At 42.1% G+C, this 17,999-nt stretch overlaps 1 protein-coding gene across 4 annotated transcripts; it reads left to right on the forward strand.

The window, feature by feature from the left end:
* The first annotated feature begins 243 nt into the window (after positions 1 to 243).
* Positions 244 to 14,326, forward strand: LOC117324242 (glycoprotein-N-acetylgalactosamine 3-beta-galactosyltransferase 1-like). Of its 4 annotated transcripts, XR_004531945.1 has the most exons (6): positions 245 to 633; positions 4,096 to 4,261; positions 4,843 to 4,950; positions 7,396 to 8,060; positions 11,346 to 13,848; positions 13,917 to 14,326. XR_004531945.1 is itself a non-coding variant. In XM_033880019.1 (5 exons), the coding sequence occupies exons 2-5, from the start codon at positions 4,156 to 4,158 to the stop codon at positions 11,499 to 11,501; spliced, it is 1,035 nt and encodes a 344-aa protein (XP_033735910.1). In that variant the 5' UTR covers positions 244 to 560; positions 4,096 to 4,155; the 3' UTR covers positions 11,502 to 14,326. The 4 variants fall into 4 exon arrangements, 3 of the variants coding, with proteins under 3 accessions (XP_033735910.1, XP_033735890.1, XP_033735901.1); XM_033880019.1 differs by having other exon boundaries at positions 244 to 560; positions 11,346 to 14,326; XM_033879999.1 differs by having other exon boundaries at positions 11,346 to 14,326.
* The last annotated feature ends 3,673 nt before the right edge of the window (positions 14,327 to 17,999 follow it).

The following is a 17,999-nucleotide window of genomic DNA, read 5'->3' on the forward strand; positions in this document are numbered from 1 at the left end:
TCGTGATAATTCAGCTTAGCCATTTTTCCTCAACTCAATAATGAAACACATAAACTGGTTCTATTTCAGTTGGACACGGATGAATTAATCCCACACTGTCCTGGTTAGATAAATATGCTGGTTGACTGGCACGCAATTAATGTGGTTTGACCTTACTCGTCCATAATAAAACGACATCTATTCTGTGTAGGAAGGAACCCAGTGATCTTGAACACATTAAAAGTTGATCAGCTAGACTAAGATGCTTTATATGTTTATCATATTGAAACTATCGCCAAGATAGAGTGATCAACATGTTGTTTGGTACGCGACACTGCCTCATTTAGGTGAACCCATGCCCAAGTAGGAAGTGTATAAGATGCATTGTAAATCGTTACGTTCCTGGTAAAACTACGCGCCATATATCTATTATATATTTACAATATGTAATTACCATACGGACATGATTCTAGTCAGCGTTCTACAAGTAATTCTGACAACAGGGCTATGTGCGTCATTATTCAGTCGACTAGAGCAGGTGGAAAGGGTAGCCATGGCTGTTTTGGAAATTGATTGCCCAGGTAAACAGACCTTTGTCGATAGACGCGAAATCACAGAGGTGTGACTTGAGAATCAGGAAGTTGGCATTGACAGGTAAGAGGGTGAGAGTTTCCTCCATTTTCAGCCGTCCTACTAACATGGGTACCATCTCGGTTGTACAGCATTCCTATGTTACGTATGTGTACACACCCATACCGTATACATCTGTCGACAATATACACATATACTTATCAAGATCAATTCTTATCTACATGTCATTTTACTCTTAACCAGAACATGGCTGCCACGACATGCGTACGTAGGTGTTAGGTATATGGAGGTAAATATATGTCACCTGTATAACCATTGCTACACCATATAATACCTGTCGATTTTTGTAGCGACAGGTGAGAATAGGTTGTCTGCGTGGCGTGTGATTGTGCTGATTTAGGTAGGCCTTGTTGTAAATGGTTAGTAGCTTTAGTCATATTGTAGAAGTAACAACCACACTATGCTATATATTTATAACGCAGAAAAGTGTGTACTTTGGGGACGTATACACGTGTGGTCTTTACGGTGGTATACTGGGTGTGGGGACGTATACACGTGTGTACTTTACGGTGGTATACTGGGTGTGGGACGTATACACGTGTGTACTTTAAGGTGGTATACTGGGTGTGGGGACGTATACACGTGTACTTTACGGTGGTGTATTTGGTGTGGGGATGTATACACGTGTGTACTTAACGGTGGTATACTGGGTGTGGGGACGTTTACACGTGTGTACTTTAAGGTGGTATACTGGGTGTGGAGACGTTACACGTGTGTACTTTACGATGGTGTATTTGGTGTGGGGACGTATACACGTGTGTACTTTACGGTGGTATACTGGGTTTAGGACGTATACACTTGTGTACTTTACGGTGGTATACTGGGTGTGGAGACGTATACACGTGTGTACTTTACGGTGGTGTATTTGGTGTGGGGATGTATACACGTGTGTACTTTACGGTGGTATACTAGGTGTGGAGACGTGTGTACTTTACGGTGGTATACTGGGTGTGGGGACGTTTACACGTGTGACAATATACATTGAGTGATGTATACATTATATATTTTGTATGTACCTGTGCATGTGTAACGATTCCGAATCGGTCCGTTGTGGATGAACATGCCCGTCAACTATACATTTTAACACGCATACCATTTTTGGTGAGATATGCCCTTTTACAGGACAGTGAAGTACATTCTGTCTTGTCTTTGATTTAACACATTTACACAGATTAGTTTAACACGCCGGTGCTGTTCTAATAGTTTAACACGCCGGTGCTGTTCTAATAGTTTAACACGCCGGTGCTGTTCTGATAGTTTAACACGCCGGTGCTGTTCTAATAGTTTAACACGCCGGTGCTGTTCTAATAGTTTAACACGCCGGTGCTGTTCTAATAGTTTAACACGCCGGTGCTGTTCTGATAGTTTAACACGCCGGTGCTGTTCTAATAGTTTAACACGCCGGTGCTGTTCTAATAGTTTAACACGCCGGTGCTGTTCTAATAGTTTAACACGCCGGTGCTGTTCTGATAGTTTAACACGCCAGTGCTGTTCTGATAGTTTAACACGCCGGTGCTGTTCTGATAGTTTAACACGCCGGTGCTGTTCTAATAGTTTAACACGCCGGTGCTGTTCTGATAGTTTAACACGCCGGTGCTGTTCTAATAGTTTAACACGCCGGTGCTTTTCTTATAGTTTAACACGCCGGTGCTGTTCTGATAGTTTAGCACGCCAGTGCTGTTCTAATAGTTTAACACGCCGGTGCTGTTCTAATAGTTTAACACGCCGGTGCTGTTCTAATAGTTTAACACGCCGGTGCTGTTCTGATAGTTTAACACGCCGGTGCTGTTCTAATAGTTTAACACGCCGGTGCTGTTCTAATAGTTTAACACGCCGGTGCTGTTCTAATAGTTTAACACGCCGGTGCTGTTCTGATAGTTTAACACGCCAGTGCTGTTCTGATAGTTTAACACGCCGGTGCTGTTCTGATAGTTTAACACGCCGGTGCTGTTCTAATAGTTTAACACGCCGGTGCTGTTCTGATAGTTTAACACGCCGGTGCTGTTCTAATAGTTTAACACGCCGGTGCTTTTCTTATAGTTTAACACGCCGGTGCTGTTCTGATAGTTTAGCACGCCAGTGCTGTTCTAATAGTTTAACACGCCGGTGCTGTTCTAATAGTTTAACACGCCGGTGCTGTTCTAATAGTTTAACACGCCGGTGCTGTTCTGATAGTTTAACACGCCGGTGCTGTTCTAACACAGAATAGTTTAACAATCTGTGTTGTTGATATTTTTTGTTTTACATAGATTATGTTAACACGCCGGCGTTGTTATAACACAGAAAGTTTAACACATCGGTGTTATTTCTTACACAGAATAGTATTATGTTTTACAATTGATGTTACCTTATAATTATTGTATTAAAAATAAAACAAAAGATAATTAGAAAGAAAGAACGAAAAGAAAGAAAGAAAGAAAGAAAGTGATGATAAAGAATGAGAGCCCTCTTGTATGAGGACACATTATTGTCAAAAAGCTGACCCCGGGGCTCCCCAACCCCGGCAGCTTTCTAATGGGGGGGGGGGGGGGGGGGGGGGGGGGGGGGGTGGGGGGGGGGGGGGGTGTTAAAATTGATTTGTTGGGGAAAAAAAAGAAAAGTTTAACACAGGGTGTTGATTTTTTTACCTATCGGTGTTGATTTTTACACAGAATAGGTTTAACACACTGGTGTTGTTTTTAACAAAGTTTTACACAGAATAGAATGTCTCCAATAATGGCGAACAGTGGTATTTCCATTCTAATTGTACTATAAACCACACACATCTTTTATTGTTTTGCTAACTCTCGAGTTATCGTCTGCTCCCGTGTAGGTTATCTCACTACATTCTGTTTCTGTTAATCGACTTAATTTATTTCTGTAAAGATAATTAATCTACTTATGGACTCGGTAAACTGTAATTACTTCGTATATACCTTGTACGTCTTAATACTTAATCCAGCCCGATACCACTCCATTGTTGTTCTAATCACTGATTTTAATATACATGTTTCCGGTTCTAAGTGATGGTGATTCAGTTCATTTGATTCCGAGGACCTATCGGCCCATAAGTGAAAATAACAACATGGTAATACATAGATATACAATAAAACAGTTACATGGTCGGAGAGTGTTCAACATGATATTGTAAGCTTATACATCTCATTAGTTTAACAAAATAATATTTAACTATTAACTTTTTCTGTCCTTTTTCTAAAGCTAAATGGATAAATTTACCAGTTTTATTTAGTTCTTTTACATTATTCACACTTAATAATTTGACTAATTTGAAAACACTTGGCTTTCTGTAATAATAATTTTTAATATATTTTTGACGAAGATCAGAGTAAAATGGACATTGTAGTAAAAAATGATACTCGTCTTCAATTTCCTCTAAATTACAACCAGCGCACAATCTGTTAGCCCTAGGAACATTATGTTTTCTGCCATACTCTATATTTAATGATTGCTATCTCTCGCCAACAGCTGCTGTAGGTGATGACGGTGCGTGTGACAACATGATTCGGTGACGTCGGGCTGTCAGACATGCGGACCATGGCCGAGGATCGAGTTTCCAAGCTGTTTATGCTGGTGTGCTGTTGTTTCTGCATTACCACGCTATTGATGACGTATAACACTTTTTTCATTGATGGTAAGTCTACCTCACATCACAAATCTATTATCGAAATCATTTAGCTAATTGCAGACACTGAAAGCTGCTCTGAGGGTACTGTCGAGAAGCACTTACTATGTAATATTGGTTAACAACATAATCTTTCTCCTTTGGGATTCCACTCGGACTCAGTGCATTGTAGCCAACGTAATGTGTTGCAAATTCTGACAGGACGTGATCAGAATAAATAAAGCTGTTAGAATTAGGCCACTCAAACTTGCATATTATTCAATGTACAAATACGTATGTGAGAACTATAGAAGTTTGCACATCTTGGTGTTAACTGAAAAGTGCGGTCTCCATCATAGTCAGAAACATAGTCAGATTCAGCGGACACACAGTGAAACTGCAGAAGAATTCACTTCAGATTCCTACATTTTTCTCGTCTGCCTTAGTTGTCTCTACTTTAACTTTTTTGACACGTTAAATAATATTTCTGGAACGTGATGTTTAAACAAGAGTTTAACAAGAGTCCACCGTTTAGCGTCCACTTCACAAAGCTTACTTTGTGTCTTGTTTCCGGCTGTTCGATTTGAAAAAAAACTATCATTCTTTTACAGAGGAAACTGTAGAAATTGTTGAAGAAGATGATTTGTATGAAGATATTCAAAACAGGAATTTCCGGGATAAGGACCGGCCTGTCAACATGGGATCACATACACATGAAGGTACGTAAATACCTACCTTTACCGATTATACATTTATATCGCCAGGACTCTTCAGACTAATCCATCCTCATACGACCCTCATTGTCGACATCGACTGGTCCCAGGTCTTTTCAGACCAATCCGTCCTCATATGACCCCCATTGTTGACATCGACTGGTCCTAGGACTCTTCAGACCAATATAATTCATACGACCCCCATTGTTGACATCGACTTGTCCCAGGTCTCTTCAGACCAATCCGTCCTCATACGACCCCCATTTTAGACATCGACTGGTCCCAGGTGTCTTCAGACCAATTCGTCCTCATACGACCTTGACTATTGACATCGACTGGTCCCAGGACTCTTCAGACCAATCCGTCCTCATTCGACCCCCATTGTAGACATCGACTGGTCCCAGGACTCATCAGACTAAACCATCATCATACGACCCCCATTGTTGACATCGACTGGTCCCAGGTCTCTTCAGACCCATCCGTCCTCATACGACCCCCATTATTGACATCGACTGGTCCCAGGACTCTTAAGACCAATCCACCTCATACGACCCCCATTGTTGACATCGACTGGTCCTAGGACTCTTCAGACCAATATAACTCATACGACCCCCATTGTTGACATCGACTTGTCCCAGGTCTCTTAAGACCCATCCGTCCTCATACGACCCCCATTGTAGACATCGACTGGTCCCAGGACTCCTCAGACTAAACCATCCTCATACGACCCCCATTTTAGACATCGACTGGTCCCAGGACTCCTCAGACTAAACCATCCTCATACGACCCCCATTGTTGACATCGACTGGTCCCAGGTCTCTTCAGACCAATCCGTCCTCATACGACCCCCATTGCTGACATCGACTGGTCCCAGGTCTCTTAAGACCAATCCGTCTTCATACGACCCCCATTGTTGACATCGACTGGTCCCAGGTCTCTTAAGACCAATCCGTCTTCATACGACTCCGACTATCGACAATTCATCCTCATAAGACCCCTATTTTTGACGGGATTTCCGACCATTTCATCCTCATACGACCCCAATTGGTGACAGGAATTTTCAGACCATTCAATCTACGACCTCGAGTGTTAACTGGATTCTTCATACCAATCCGTCCTCATACGACATCGACAGATACCAGGACTCTTCAGACCAATCCGTCCTCATACGACATCGACAGGTACCAGGACTCTTCAGACCAATCCGTCCTCATACGACATCGACAGGTACCAGGACTCTTCAGACCTAACCGTCGTCATACGACAATGACAGGTACCAGGAGTCTTCAGACCTAACCGTCGTCAAACGACATCGACAGGTACCAGGACTCTTCAGACCTAACCGTCGTCGTACGACATTGACAGGTACCAGGATTCTTCAGACCTAACCGTCGTCAAACGACATCGACAGGTACCAAGACTCTTCAGACCAATCCGTCCTCATACGACATCGACAGGTACCAGGACTCTTCAGACCTAACCGTCGTCATACGACAATGACAGGTACCAGGAGTCTTCAGACCTAACCGTCGTCAAACGACATCGACAGGTACCAAGACTCTTCAGACCAATCCGTCCTCATACGACATCGACAGGTACCAGGACTCTTCAGACCTAACCGTCGTCAAACGACATCGACAGGTACCAAGACTCTTCAGACCAATCCGTCCTCATACGACATCGACAGGTACCAGGACTCTTCAGACCTAACCGTCGTCATACGACAATGACAGGTACAGACCTAGCCGTCGTCATACGACAATGACAGGTACCAGGACTCTTCAGACCTAACCGTCGTCATACGACAATGACAGGTACCAGGAGTCTTCAGACCTAACCGTCGTCAAACGACATCGACAGGTACCAAGACTCTTCAGACCAATCCGTCCTCATACGACATCGACAGGTACCAGGACTCTCCAGACCTAACCGTCGTCAAACGACATTGACAGGTACCAGGACTCTTCAGACCTAACCGTCGTCAAACGACAATGACAGGTACCAGGACTCTTCAGACCAATCCGTCCTCATACGACAATGACAGGTACCAGGACTCTTCAAACCTAACCGTCGTCATACGACAATGACAGGTACCAAGACTCTTCAGACCAATCCGTCCTCAAACGACAATGACAGGTACCAGGACTCTTCAAACCTAACCGTCGTCATACGACAATGACAGGTACCAGGACTCGTCAGACCAATCCGTCCTCATACGACAATGACAGGTACCAGGACTCGTCAGACCAATTCGTCCTCATACGACCCGCCTGTTGGCAAGACTCTTCAGGCGTCAAATTAAATCCAATGGATGATCTCGTGTCAGCCACAGAATGACGATTGTGAACGATGGAAGATGTACAGATATCCTAAAATTGCATGTGACACCTATCTGTATTGATACATTGGCTCAATAGTTTCTTTCTGTATCCTTTGTTTGTATTTTTGTAGACGATGACAGAACCAAGGCCGATGAACTTTACAATAGAGTGCGCGTGCTGTGTTGGATAATGACGTCACCGTCTAACCTGGACAGGAAGGGCCTGGCCGTTAGGTCAACATGGGCAAAACGCTGCAATAAATACATATTCTTCAGTAGTGTGACTAACGACAGTTTCCCCACTGTAGGACTTAATGTGTCCGAGGGGCGACAACATCTCACCGGCAAAACAGTACAGGCATTTACCTATTGCTACGAAAACTACGGTAATGATTTTGATTGGTTCCTCAAGGCGGATGACGATACCTACGTCATTGTAGAGAACCTGCGTTTCTTTCTATCACATCACAATCCTAAAGACTTGGTTTACTTTGGCCATCGGTTCAAGGTTATTGTAAAACAAGGATATTTCAGTGGGGGTGCTGGGTATGTCCTCAGCCGACAAACTTTGAAGAAATTTGTAGAAGTGGGTCTTCGTAACCCACTGTTGTGTCGTCGTGATGGTGGAGCAGAGGACGCAGAGATAGGCAAATGTATGCAAAGATTAGAGGTCAAAGTTGGGGACTCTCTGGACATCAATGGTCGAGAATCATTCCACCCATTCACACCCATAGCCCACCTTCAAGGAAACTACCCAGCCTGGTTTTACAACCAAACTTTTCACAAAGCACAGAAGGTAAGTACAGCAAGGAAACGTTTGCTGGTTAGCCGATCAACACCACCCATTCATGGTAGAGAAAAAAGTAAACTTTTCTTACATTTTTTACCAGTGAGATATATAGACGATATTGAATGGTTTCCCGTTGAATGTAACATTACATTGATGTTTTATCTATGTCCAAAAACATGAAATATTTTAGTTAAAGTACATATTTCTACAATATATACCAAAGCAATTATCACAATTTACCTTTCATAATGAGGAAATTATACTATAGTCCTCCATATCCGAGTTAAAAAAAAAGAAAATCTGTGACCACTATCCTTATTGTGTTACACTTGACAACATGGCGCCGCCATCTTAAATGGGCTACTCAACTCAATGCCATCATTTTATCCTCCTACCTGGTAAATTTTGCTTCCATAACTGTTGTCAGATGAATATTTTTTTCAAAACCTGCAACATATACTGAAGAAATATTCATTGCATTCAAATCCGACGATTTTTTCCGTTCAAATCCGTACGAAGTGAAAGTGAAATAAGTTATTATTTTGCTGCACTTTTGCAGTTTATGTTGCAGTTTTTTTACACGTTTGACTACAGTTATGTAAGTAACCCTTATCAGGTAATAGCACAAAACGATGGAATTGAGATGTACGTGTTGGGAGGTACCTAGTTGTGTGATGTACGTGTTGTGAGGTACCTAATTGTGTGATGTACGTGTTGGAATGTACCTAGTTGTGTGTACGTGTTGGGAGGTACCTAGTTGTGTGATGTACGTGTTGTGAGGTACCTTACTGTGTGATGTACGTGTTGGGAGGTACCTAGTTGTGTGATGTACGTGTTGGGAGGTACCTTACTGTGTGATGTACGTGTTGGGAGGTACCTAACTGTGTGATGTACGTGTTGGGAGGTACCTAGTTGTGTGATGTACGTGTTGGGAGGTACCTAACTGTGTGATGTACGTGTTGGGAGGTACCTAACTGTGTGATGTACGTGTTGGGAGGTACCTAACTGTGTGATGTACGTGTTGGGAGGTACCTAACTGTGTGATGTACGTGTTGGGAGGTACCTTACTGTGATGTACGTGTTGTGAGGTACCTAACTGTGTGATGTACGTGTTGTGAGGTACCTAACTGTGATGTACGTGTTGGGAGGTACCTAGTTGTGTGATGTACGTGTTGGGAGGTACCTAGTTGTGTGATGTACGTGTTGGGAGGTAGCTAGTTGTGTGATGTACGTGTTGGGAGGTACCTAACTGTGTGATGTACGTGTTGGGAGGTACCTAGTTGTGTGATGTACGTGTTGGGAGGTACCTAGTTGTGTGATGTACGTGTTGGGAGGTACCTAACTGTGTGATGTACGTGTTGGGAGGTACCTAACTGTGTGATGTACGTGTTGGGAGGTAGCTAGTTGTGTGATGTACGTGTTGGGAGGTACCTAACTGTGTGATGTACGTGTTGGGAGGTACCTAGCTGTGTGATGTACGTGTTGGGATGTACCTGACTGTATGATGTACGTGTGTGGTTAACTGACTGTATGATGTTCGTGTGTGGTTTACCTGACTGTATGATGTACGTGTGTGGTTTACCTGACTGTGTGATGTACGTGTGTGATATACCTGACTGTGTGATGTACATGTGTGGTTTACCTGACTGTATGATGTTCGTGTGTGGTTTACCTGACTGTATGATGTACGTGTGTGGTTTACCTGACTGTGTGATGTACGTGTGTGGTATACCTGACTGTGTGATGTACGTGTGTGATGTTCGTGTGTGGTTTACCTGACTGTGTGATGTAAGGGTGTGGTTTACCTGACAGTGTGATGTACGTGTGTGGTTTACCTGACTGTATGATGTACGTGTGTGGTTTACCTGACTGTGTGATGTACATGTGTGATGTACGTGTGTGATGTACCTGACTGTATGATGTACGTGTGTGGTTTACCTGACAGTGTGATGTACGTGTGTGGTTTATCTGACTGTGTGATGTACGTGTGTGGTTTATCTGACTGTGTGATGTACGTGTGTGGTTTATCTGACTGTGTGATGTACGTGTGTGGTTTACCTGACTGTATGATGTACGTGTGTGGTTTAACTGACTGTATGATGTTCGTGTGTGGTTTACCTGACTGTATGATGTACGTGTGTGGTTTACCTGGCTGTATGATGTTCGTGTGTGGTTTACCTGACTGTATGATGTACGTGTGTTGTTTACCTGACATTGTGATGTACGTGTGTGGTTTATCTGACTCTGTGATGTACGTGTGTGGTTTACCTGACTGTATGATGTACGTGTGTGGTTTACCTGGCTGTATGATGTACGTGTGTTGTTTACCTGACAGTGTGATGTACGTGTGTGATGTACGTGTGTGATATACGTGTGTGATGTACCTGACTGTATGATGTACGTGTGTGGTTTACCTGACAGTGTGATGTACGTGTGTGGTTTATCTGACTGTATGATGTACATGTGTGATGTACCTGACTGTATGATGTACGTGTGTGGTTTACCTGACTGTGATGTACGTATGTGGTTTACCTGACTGTGATGTACGTGTGTGATTTACCTGACTGTGTAATGTACGTGTGTGATTTACCTGACTGTGATGTACGTGTGTGATTTACCTGACTGTGTAATGTACGTGTGTGATGTACGTGTGTGATGTACGTGTGTGATTACCTGACTGTGATGTACGTGTGTGATTTACATGACTGTAATGAACGTGTGTGGTTTACCTGACTGTGTGATGTACGTGTGTGGTTTACCTGACTGTGTAATGTACGTGTGTGATGTACGTGTGTGATGTACGTGTGTGATTACCTGACTGTGATGTACGTGTGTGATTTACCTGACTGTGTGATGTACGTGTGTGATGTACGTGTGTGATGTACGTGTGTGATTACCTGACTGTGATGTACGTGTGTGATTTACCTGACTGTAATGAACGTGTGTGGTTTACCTGACTGTGTGATGTACGTGTGTGGTTTACCTGACTGTGTGATGTACATGTGTGATGTACCTGACTGTATGATGTACGTGTGTGGTTTACCTGACTGTGATGTACGTGTGTGATTTACCTGACTGTGTTTTTTGTTTTTGTATTACAGGGTCTAGGATGCTCTATGATGTACGTGTGTGATTTACCTGTGTTTTTTGTTTTTTGTATTACAGGGTCTATGATGCTGTATGATGTACGTGTGTGATTTACCTGTGTTTTTTGTTTTTGTATTACAGGGTCTAGGATGCTGTATGATGTACGTGTGTGATTTACCTGTGTTTTTTGTTTTTGTTTTACAGGGTCTAGGATGCTGCAGTGATTACAGCGTTTCTTTCCATTACATGAGTCCAGCCGACATGTATTTGATGGACTATCTGGTTTATCACCTCCGACCGTTTGGACTCCATCGTAGAGACAAAAAGACCGATTACTTTTTACCAGAAGGCAAACACTGAATGTTGTGTAGTGCCAATTTAGAAGAAATATATACATAATGATCTGTCATGTTGGAAACAACGTTTCCTTTGTCGTGATGTTATTATATACATTTGTTTATGTATTTTTTTTTCGTTTGACATGATATTATGATATTTTTCCCTAAAAGGTGACGTAATTCAAACGTTTTCTATGACGTGATGTAATTATCACGTTTACTGTGACATGATGTAATCTAAACGTTTTCTATGACGTTATGTATTATAACGTTTTTGTGATGTGATGTAATTATAACGTTTTCTGTGATGTGATGTAATTATAACGTTTACTGTGACATGATGCAATCTAAACGTTTTCTATGACGTTATGTATTATAACGTTTTTTGTGATGTGATGTAATTATAACGTTTTCTTTGATGTAGTTTAATCATAACGTTTTCTGTGATGTGATGTAATTATAACGTTTACTGTGACATGATGTAATCTAAACGTTTTCTATGACGTTATGTATTATAACGTTTATTGTGATGTGATGTAATTATAACGTTTTCTTTGATGTGATGTAATTATAACGTTTACTGTGACGTGATGTAGATTAAACATTTTTTATGACGTTATGTATTATAACGTTTTCTGTGACGTGATGTAATTATCACGTTAACTGTGACATGATGTAATTTAAAGGTTTTCTATGACGTTATGTAATTATAACGTTTTCTGTGACGTGATGTAATTTAAACGTTTTCTATGACGTTATGTAATTATAACGTTTTTTCACCGGATGCAATTATTACGTTTCCTGTGACGTGATGTAATTGTTTCATTTTCTGACATGGTATTGCAACTGATTCGGATTGACATTATAACATCATATGATTAACATTTAGTTTGACGTTTATATAACTTTTGACACACTAGAAGCATAATATGGTTCAACTTGTCCCTTAGGATTTAGCTGCCTCCTATTATCAAGTTAGTTGACTATGTCGGTGATACATAACTGTACATTGTTTAGATACATTTCGAAACACATTGATACAAAGTCACGTGTCTAGTCAGAGTATTGGTATATATTTTTTTTACAAATCCAAAGCTTTTCGGGGGGGGGGGGGGGGGGGTCTTGAAATATATCCCAGCCTTTAATAACGTAAAACGATGCTTAGCCTTGAGATAAAACTGTGCTTAGATAACGATGAAGTGTCGTTCGATACTGTCACGGTCCAGAGATAAAACTGTAATGGTTAAGTGTCGTTCGATACTGTCACGGTCTAGAGATAAAACTGTAATGGTTAAGTGTCGTTCGATACTGTCACGGTCCAGAGATTAAACTGTTGTTGTAAAGTGTCGTACGATACTGTCACGGTCAAGAGATAAAACTGTAATGGCGAAGTGTCGTACGATACTGTCACGGTCAAGAGATAATGGTTCTGAGATCTGATGTGACGGTTATGTGTCGTTGTGATCTGATGTGACGGTTATGTGTCGTAGGACACTTACAGTCTAGAGATAAAATTTGTTGAGATCTGGTGTGAGGGTTATGTGCCGTAGGACACTTACAGTCAAGAGATAAAATTTGTTGAGATCTGATGTGACGGTTATGTGCCGTAGGACACTTACAGTCTAGAGATAAAATTTGTTGAGATCTGGTGTGAGGGTTATGTGCCGTAGGACACCTACAGTCAAGAGATAAAATTTGTTGAGATCTGATGTGACGGTTATGTGTCGTTGAGATCTGATGTGACGGTTGTGTGTCGTTGAGATCTGATGTGACGGTTATGTGCCGTTGAGATCTGATGTGACGGTTATGTGCCGTTGAGATCTGATGTGACGGTTATGTGCCGTTGAGATCTGATGTGACGGTTATGTGTCGTTGAGATCTGATGTGACGGTTATGTGCTGTAGGACACTTACAGTCTAGAGATAAAATTTGTTGAGATATGATGTGTAAGTATTGTGCGATGTCGTCCTACGGAGATCTGATGATATTGTCTATTGTTTTATGTTGGACATTTGCGATAAGAAAATTAATATGAAGTATTAAACCCCATCGAAGATAATTCAGATTGAAATTTAAATAATAAAGTAGTTGTGAGAAATATAAAAATTCGTAATGGTTGACAAAAATACAAAGTAAACTGAGAAGTTGGAAGATATCACTTGAAGGTAACCTAATTCGTAATGGTTGACAAAAATACAAAGTAAATTGAGAAGTTGGAAGATATCACTTGAAGGTAACCTAATTCGTAATGGTTGACAAAAATACAAAGTAAATTGAGAAGTTGGAAGATATCACTTGAAGGTAACCTAATTCGTAATGGTTGACAAAAATACAAAGTAAATTGAGAAGTTGGAAGATATCACTTGAAGGTAACCTAATTCGTAATGGTTGACAAAAATACAAAGTAAATTGAGAAGTTGGAAGATATCACTTGAAGGTAACCTAACCATATAGCCCTGGTTTACTTTGTTGGAATCAAGTTTTAAAATAACCCTCGGCTTCAGACCTACTTATTCGTTATGCTAACTTAGAATTGCGTATCCGTTATACATGTAGCTGACATTGCTCTAGACATACTTCTTGAGGATAATATCAACACTGCTAGTATTCTTGCCTTTTCACCACCAACAGAAGTATGAACAGATGACTAGCTACCAATGAGACTTCTGTGTAATATACAATATGTTCTTTGTTTTAATGGAATAATGCTGGAGTATCGATGAGTAATTGTGTGGATGGAAAAAGTATAAATTGTGGAGCGAATTTAGTATGGACATTATTATATTTATACAAGCTTACTTGTTGAGGTTTTTATACATTTAATAAAGAGGGATCATTAAAACCTTTTGTGTGGATTTATCATTTTGTTAGTGAACCTCCACAGCTGTAGTCGGTAATCTACTCTGGTGCAATGTCCATCACTGTTTATGTCGCCATGTCGACCTGATTACATATGTCGCCATGTCGGTCTGATCACATATGTCGCTATGTCTATTAGGAACGCTATGTCGACCTGATCACATATGTAATTATGTCTATGAGGAACGCCATGTCGGCCTGATTACATATGTAGCTATATGTATGAGAAACCCCGTGTCGGCCTGATCACATATTGGTCGCTATGTCTATGAGGGACGCCATGTCTATTAGGAGCGCCATGTCGGCCTGATCACATATATAACTATGTATATGAGGAACGCCATGTCTAGGAGGAACGCCTGTCTAGGAGGAACGCCATGTCGACCTGATCACATATGTAGCTATGTCTATTAGGGACGCCATGTCGGCCTGATCACATATATAACTATGTCTATGAGGAACGCCATGTCTAGGAGGAACGCCTGTCTATGAGGAACGCCATGTCGACCTGATCACTTATGTCGCTATGTCTATGAGGAACGCCATGTCGGCCTGATTACATATGTAGCTATGTCTATGAGGAACGCCATGTCGACCTGATCACTTATGTCGCTATGTCTATGAGGGACGCCATGTCGGCCTGATTACATATGTCGCTATGTCTATGAGGAACGCCATGTCGACCTGATCACTTATGTCGCTATGTCTATGAGGGACGCCATGTCGGCCTGATCACATATGTAGCTATGTCTATGAGGCACTTCATGTCTAGGAGGGACGCCTGTCTATAAGGAACGCCATGTCGGCCTGATCACTTATGTCGCTATGTCTATGAGGGACGCCATGTCGGCCTGATCACATATGTAGCTATGTCTATGAGGCACTTCATGTCTAGGAGGGACGCCTGTCTATAAGGAACGCCATGTCGGCCTGATCACATATGTAGCTATGTCTATGAGGCACGTCATGTCTATGAGGGACGCCTGTCTATAAGGAACGCCATGTCGGCCTGATCACATATGTAGCTATGTCTAGGAGGGACGCCTGTCTATAAGGAACGCCATGTCGGCCTGATCACATATGTAGCTATGTCTATTAGGGACGCCATGTCGGCCTGATCACATATGTAGCTATGTCTATTAGGGACGCCATGTCGGCCTGATCACATATGTAGCTATGTCTATGAGGCACGTCATGTCTATGAGGGACGCCTGTCTATAAGGAAAACGCCATGTCGGCCTGATCACATATGTAGCTATGTCTATGAGGCACGTCATGTCTATGAGGGACGCCTGTCTATAAGGAACGCCATGTCGGCCTGATCACATATGTAGCTATGTCTATGAGGCACGTCATGTCTAGGAGGGACGCCTGTCTATAAGGAACGCCATGTCGGCCTGATCACATATGTAGCTATGTCTATGAGGCACGTTATGTCTAGGAGGGACGCCTGTCTATAAGGAACGCCATGTCGGCCTGATCACATATGTAGCTATGTCTATGAGGCACGTTATGTCTAGGAGGGACGCCTGTCTATAAGGAACGCCATGTCGGCCTGATCACATATGTAGCTATGTCTATGAGGCACGTTATGTCTAGGAGGGACGCCCGTCTATAAGGAACGCCATGTCGGCCTGATCACATATGTAGCTATGTCTATGAGGCACGTTATGTCTAGGAGGGACGCCTGTCTATAAGGAACGCCATGTCGGCCTGATCACATATGTAGCTATGTCTATGAGGAACGCCATGTCTAGGATGGACGCCTGTCTATAAGGAACGCCATGTCGGCCTGATCACATATGTAGCTATGTCTATGAGGCACGTTATGTCTAGGAGGGACGCCTGTCTATAAGGAACGCCATGTCGGCCTGATCACATGTAGCTATGTCTATGAGGCACGTCATGTCTAGGAGGGACGCCCGTCTATAAGGAACGCCATGTCGGCCTGATCACAGATGTAGCTATGTCTATGAGGCACGTCATGTCTAGGAGGGACGCCCGTCTATAAGGAACGCCATGTCGGCCTGATCACAGATGTAGCTATGTCTATGAGGCACGTCATGTCTAGGAGGGACGCCCGTCTATAAGGAACACCATGTCGACCTGATCACAGATGTAGCTATGTCTAGGAGGGACGCCTGTCTATAAGGAACGCCATGTCGACCTGATCACATGTAGCTATGTCTTTATCGGCGAGGTAAGAGGAGTTACGCCATGTCGATAAACATCAGATCCGCATATTTAACCAGATGAACAAAGACTACAGCTGCATTAAAATGACGCCGGTCTTGATTAGAGATGCATGTATCTTAATTTATGACAAGATTTATGGAAATATGTCAAAATGACGGTCACGACTTGGCAGGATTTATGTTCTTGTGAAGTAAACAATGAATGGTTAGTTTTATTTTCTTAGCATTAAATCAAAGTAGTTAAGCAAAATGTTTTAAAGAACTTAAAAAGACGTTTCTTTTTTAGATATCTTTCCTGGTGGTATTGCTTGTGTATCTGTAAAATACATACACTATTCCGTGTCCTAGATATGCGTACATGTGTATTTCTGTGCATGCTAGGTATGTTTTCTGGGACATTTTATTACATGATAACTGTCTCCTTTCGATGGTAATCTTGGATTTCAGGGTCAAAGTTGTTATATTTATAACACATATTAGACAGTGTGTGATACAATCCTCTGCTGGTTTTACAGTAGTACATATTGGATGGTATGGCATATCCTTATACATACAGGCCTTAACAGTGCTAAACTTTGCTGTTTGGACCAACAGTGACACATTTCTTCTTACAACGTTTCACAATTCGAAGCCAGAAACCATAGTAGTCAGCCATTGCTTATTCCTTTTACCGTAAAGATAAACATCGGAAGACGTGATACCAAAATAGGTAAAGGAGACAAATGAGAGTCATTTTCTGTCATGGCGTTGAAACTGTAGAACTGGCGTCTAATAACGATAATGTACCATGGCTCTGTCTTTACCTTCATCAGTTCGCTTCATTAGGTGAGCCAACAAACTCCACCTTGCATGTCGCTGCCACCTTTGATGGGGAGCTGAATGTTGAAACCTAAGGGTACCCGCCCTCTACCTAGCTATAGGTACTTGTATGTCCGTGTGTCGGCCGTCCGTGTTAGGTCTCCTGGCATGAGCTAGACGACCTTGCAATCTATCTGTCTATTGCCATGTTGCCCACACCTCCAACACTGTGGCTTGACATCATCGTAATCTGTAAACCTTGTGTCCCAAGATCACTACTACATGCTGCCTCCTGTATACGTTAGCGAAAATTTGACATTCCATCATGATGATATGTAAAAACATCTGTTAATTCGTGTGACCTCTTGTTGACCTTACCTTGAGATGATTTTCGCTATTATTATGTCGCTGCTGCTGATACGGCTTGTCTAGCGTTTATTTCTGAGGTGACCTGACATACCATCTAACTTCCCAATCTTCTCATAATAGGGTTGGTTTGCTCTCTGGTTGTGTTGCAGGTATTGATATTTCAGATTCCGGTACCCTTTGACCAAGTCGAACTTTCTAGGTGACCTTCCTATGAAGTAGTCGCGAGACCATGCCAAATCCTATTTTACAGCATCTGGTTAATGTTTCCTTTGGTATGGCGTCGGATCGTGTAGCCTTGG

The sequence above is a fragment of the Pecten maximus genome, chromosome 1 (assembly GCF_902652985.1).
Source record: "Pecten maximus chromosome 1, xPecMax1.1, whole genome shotgun sequence".
Classification (NCBI taxonomy): domain Eukaryota; kingdom Metazoa; phylum Mollusca; class Bivalvia; order Pectinida; family Pectinidae; genus Pecten; species Pecten maximus.

Coding starts and splice junctions, on each gene's coding strand:
- LOC117324242 (XM_033880019.1), top strand. CDS start 4,156: ATGCGGACCATGGCCGAGGATCGAGTTTCCAAGCTGTTTATGCTGGTG. Junction 4,262..4,842: donor TAACACTTTTTTCATTGATG/GTAAGTCTACCT, acceptor ATTCTTTTACAG/AGGAAACTGTAGAAATTGTT. Junction 8,061..11,345: donor CTTTTCACAAAGCACAGAAG/GTAAGTACAGCA, acceptor TTTGTTTTACAG/GGTCTAGGATGCTGCAGTGA.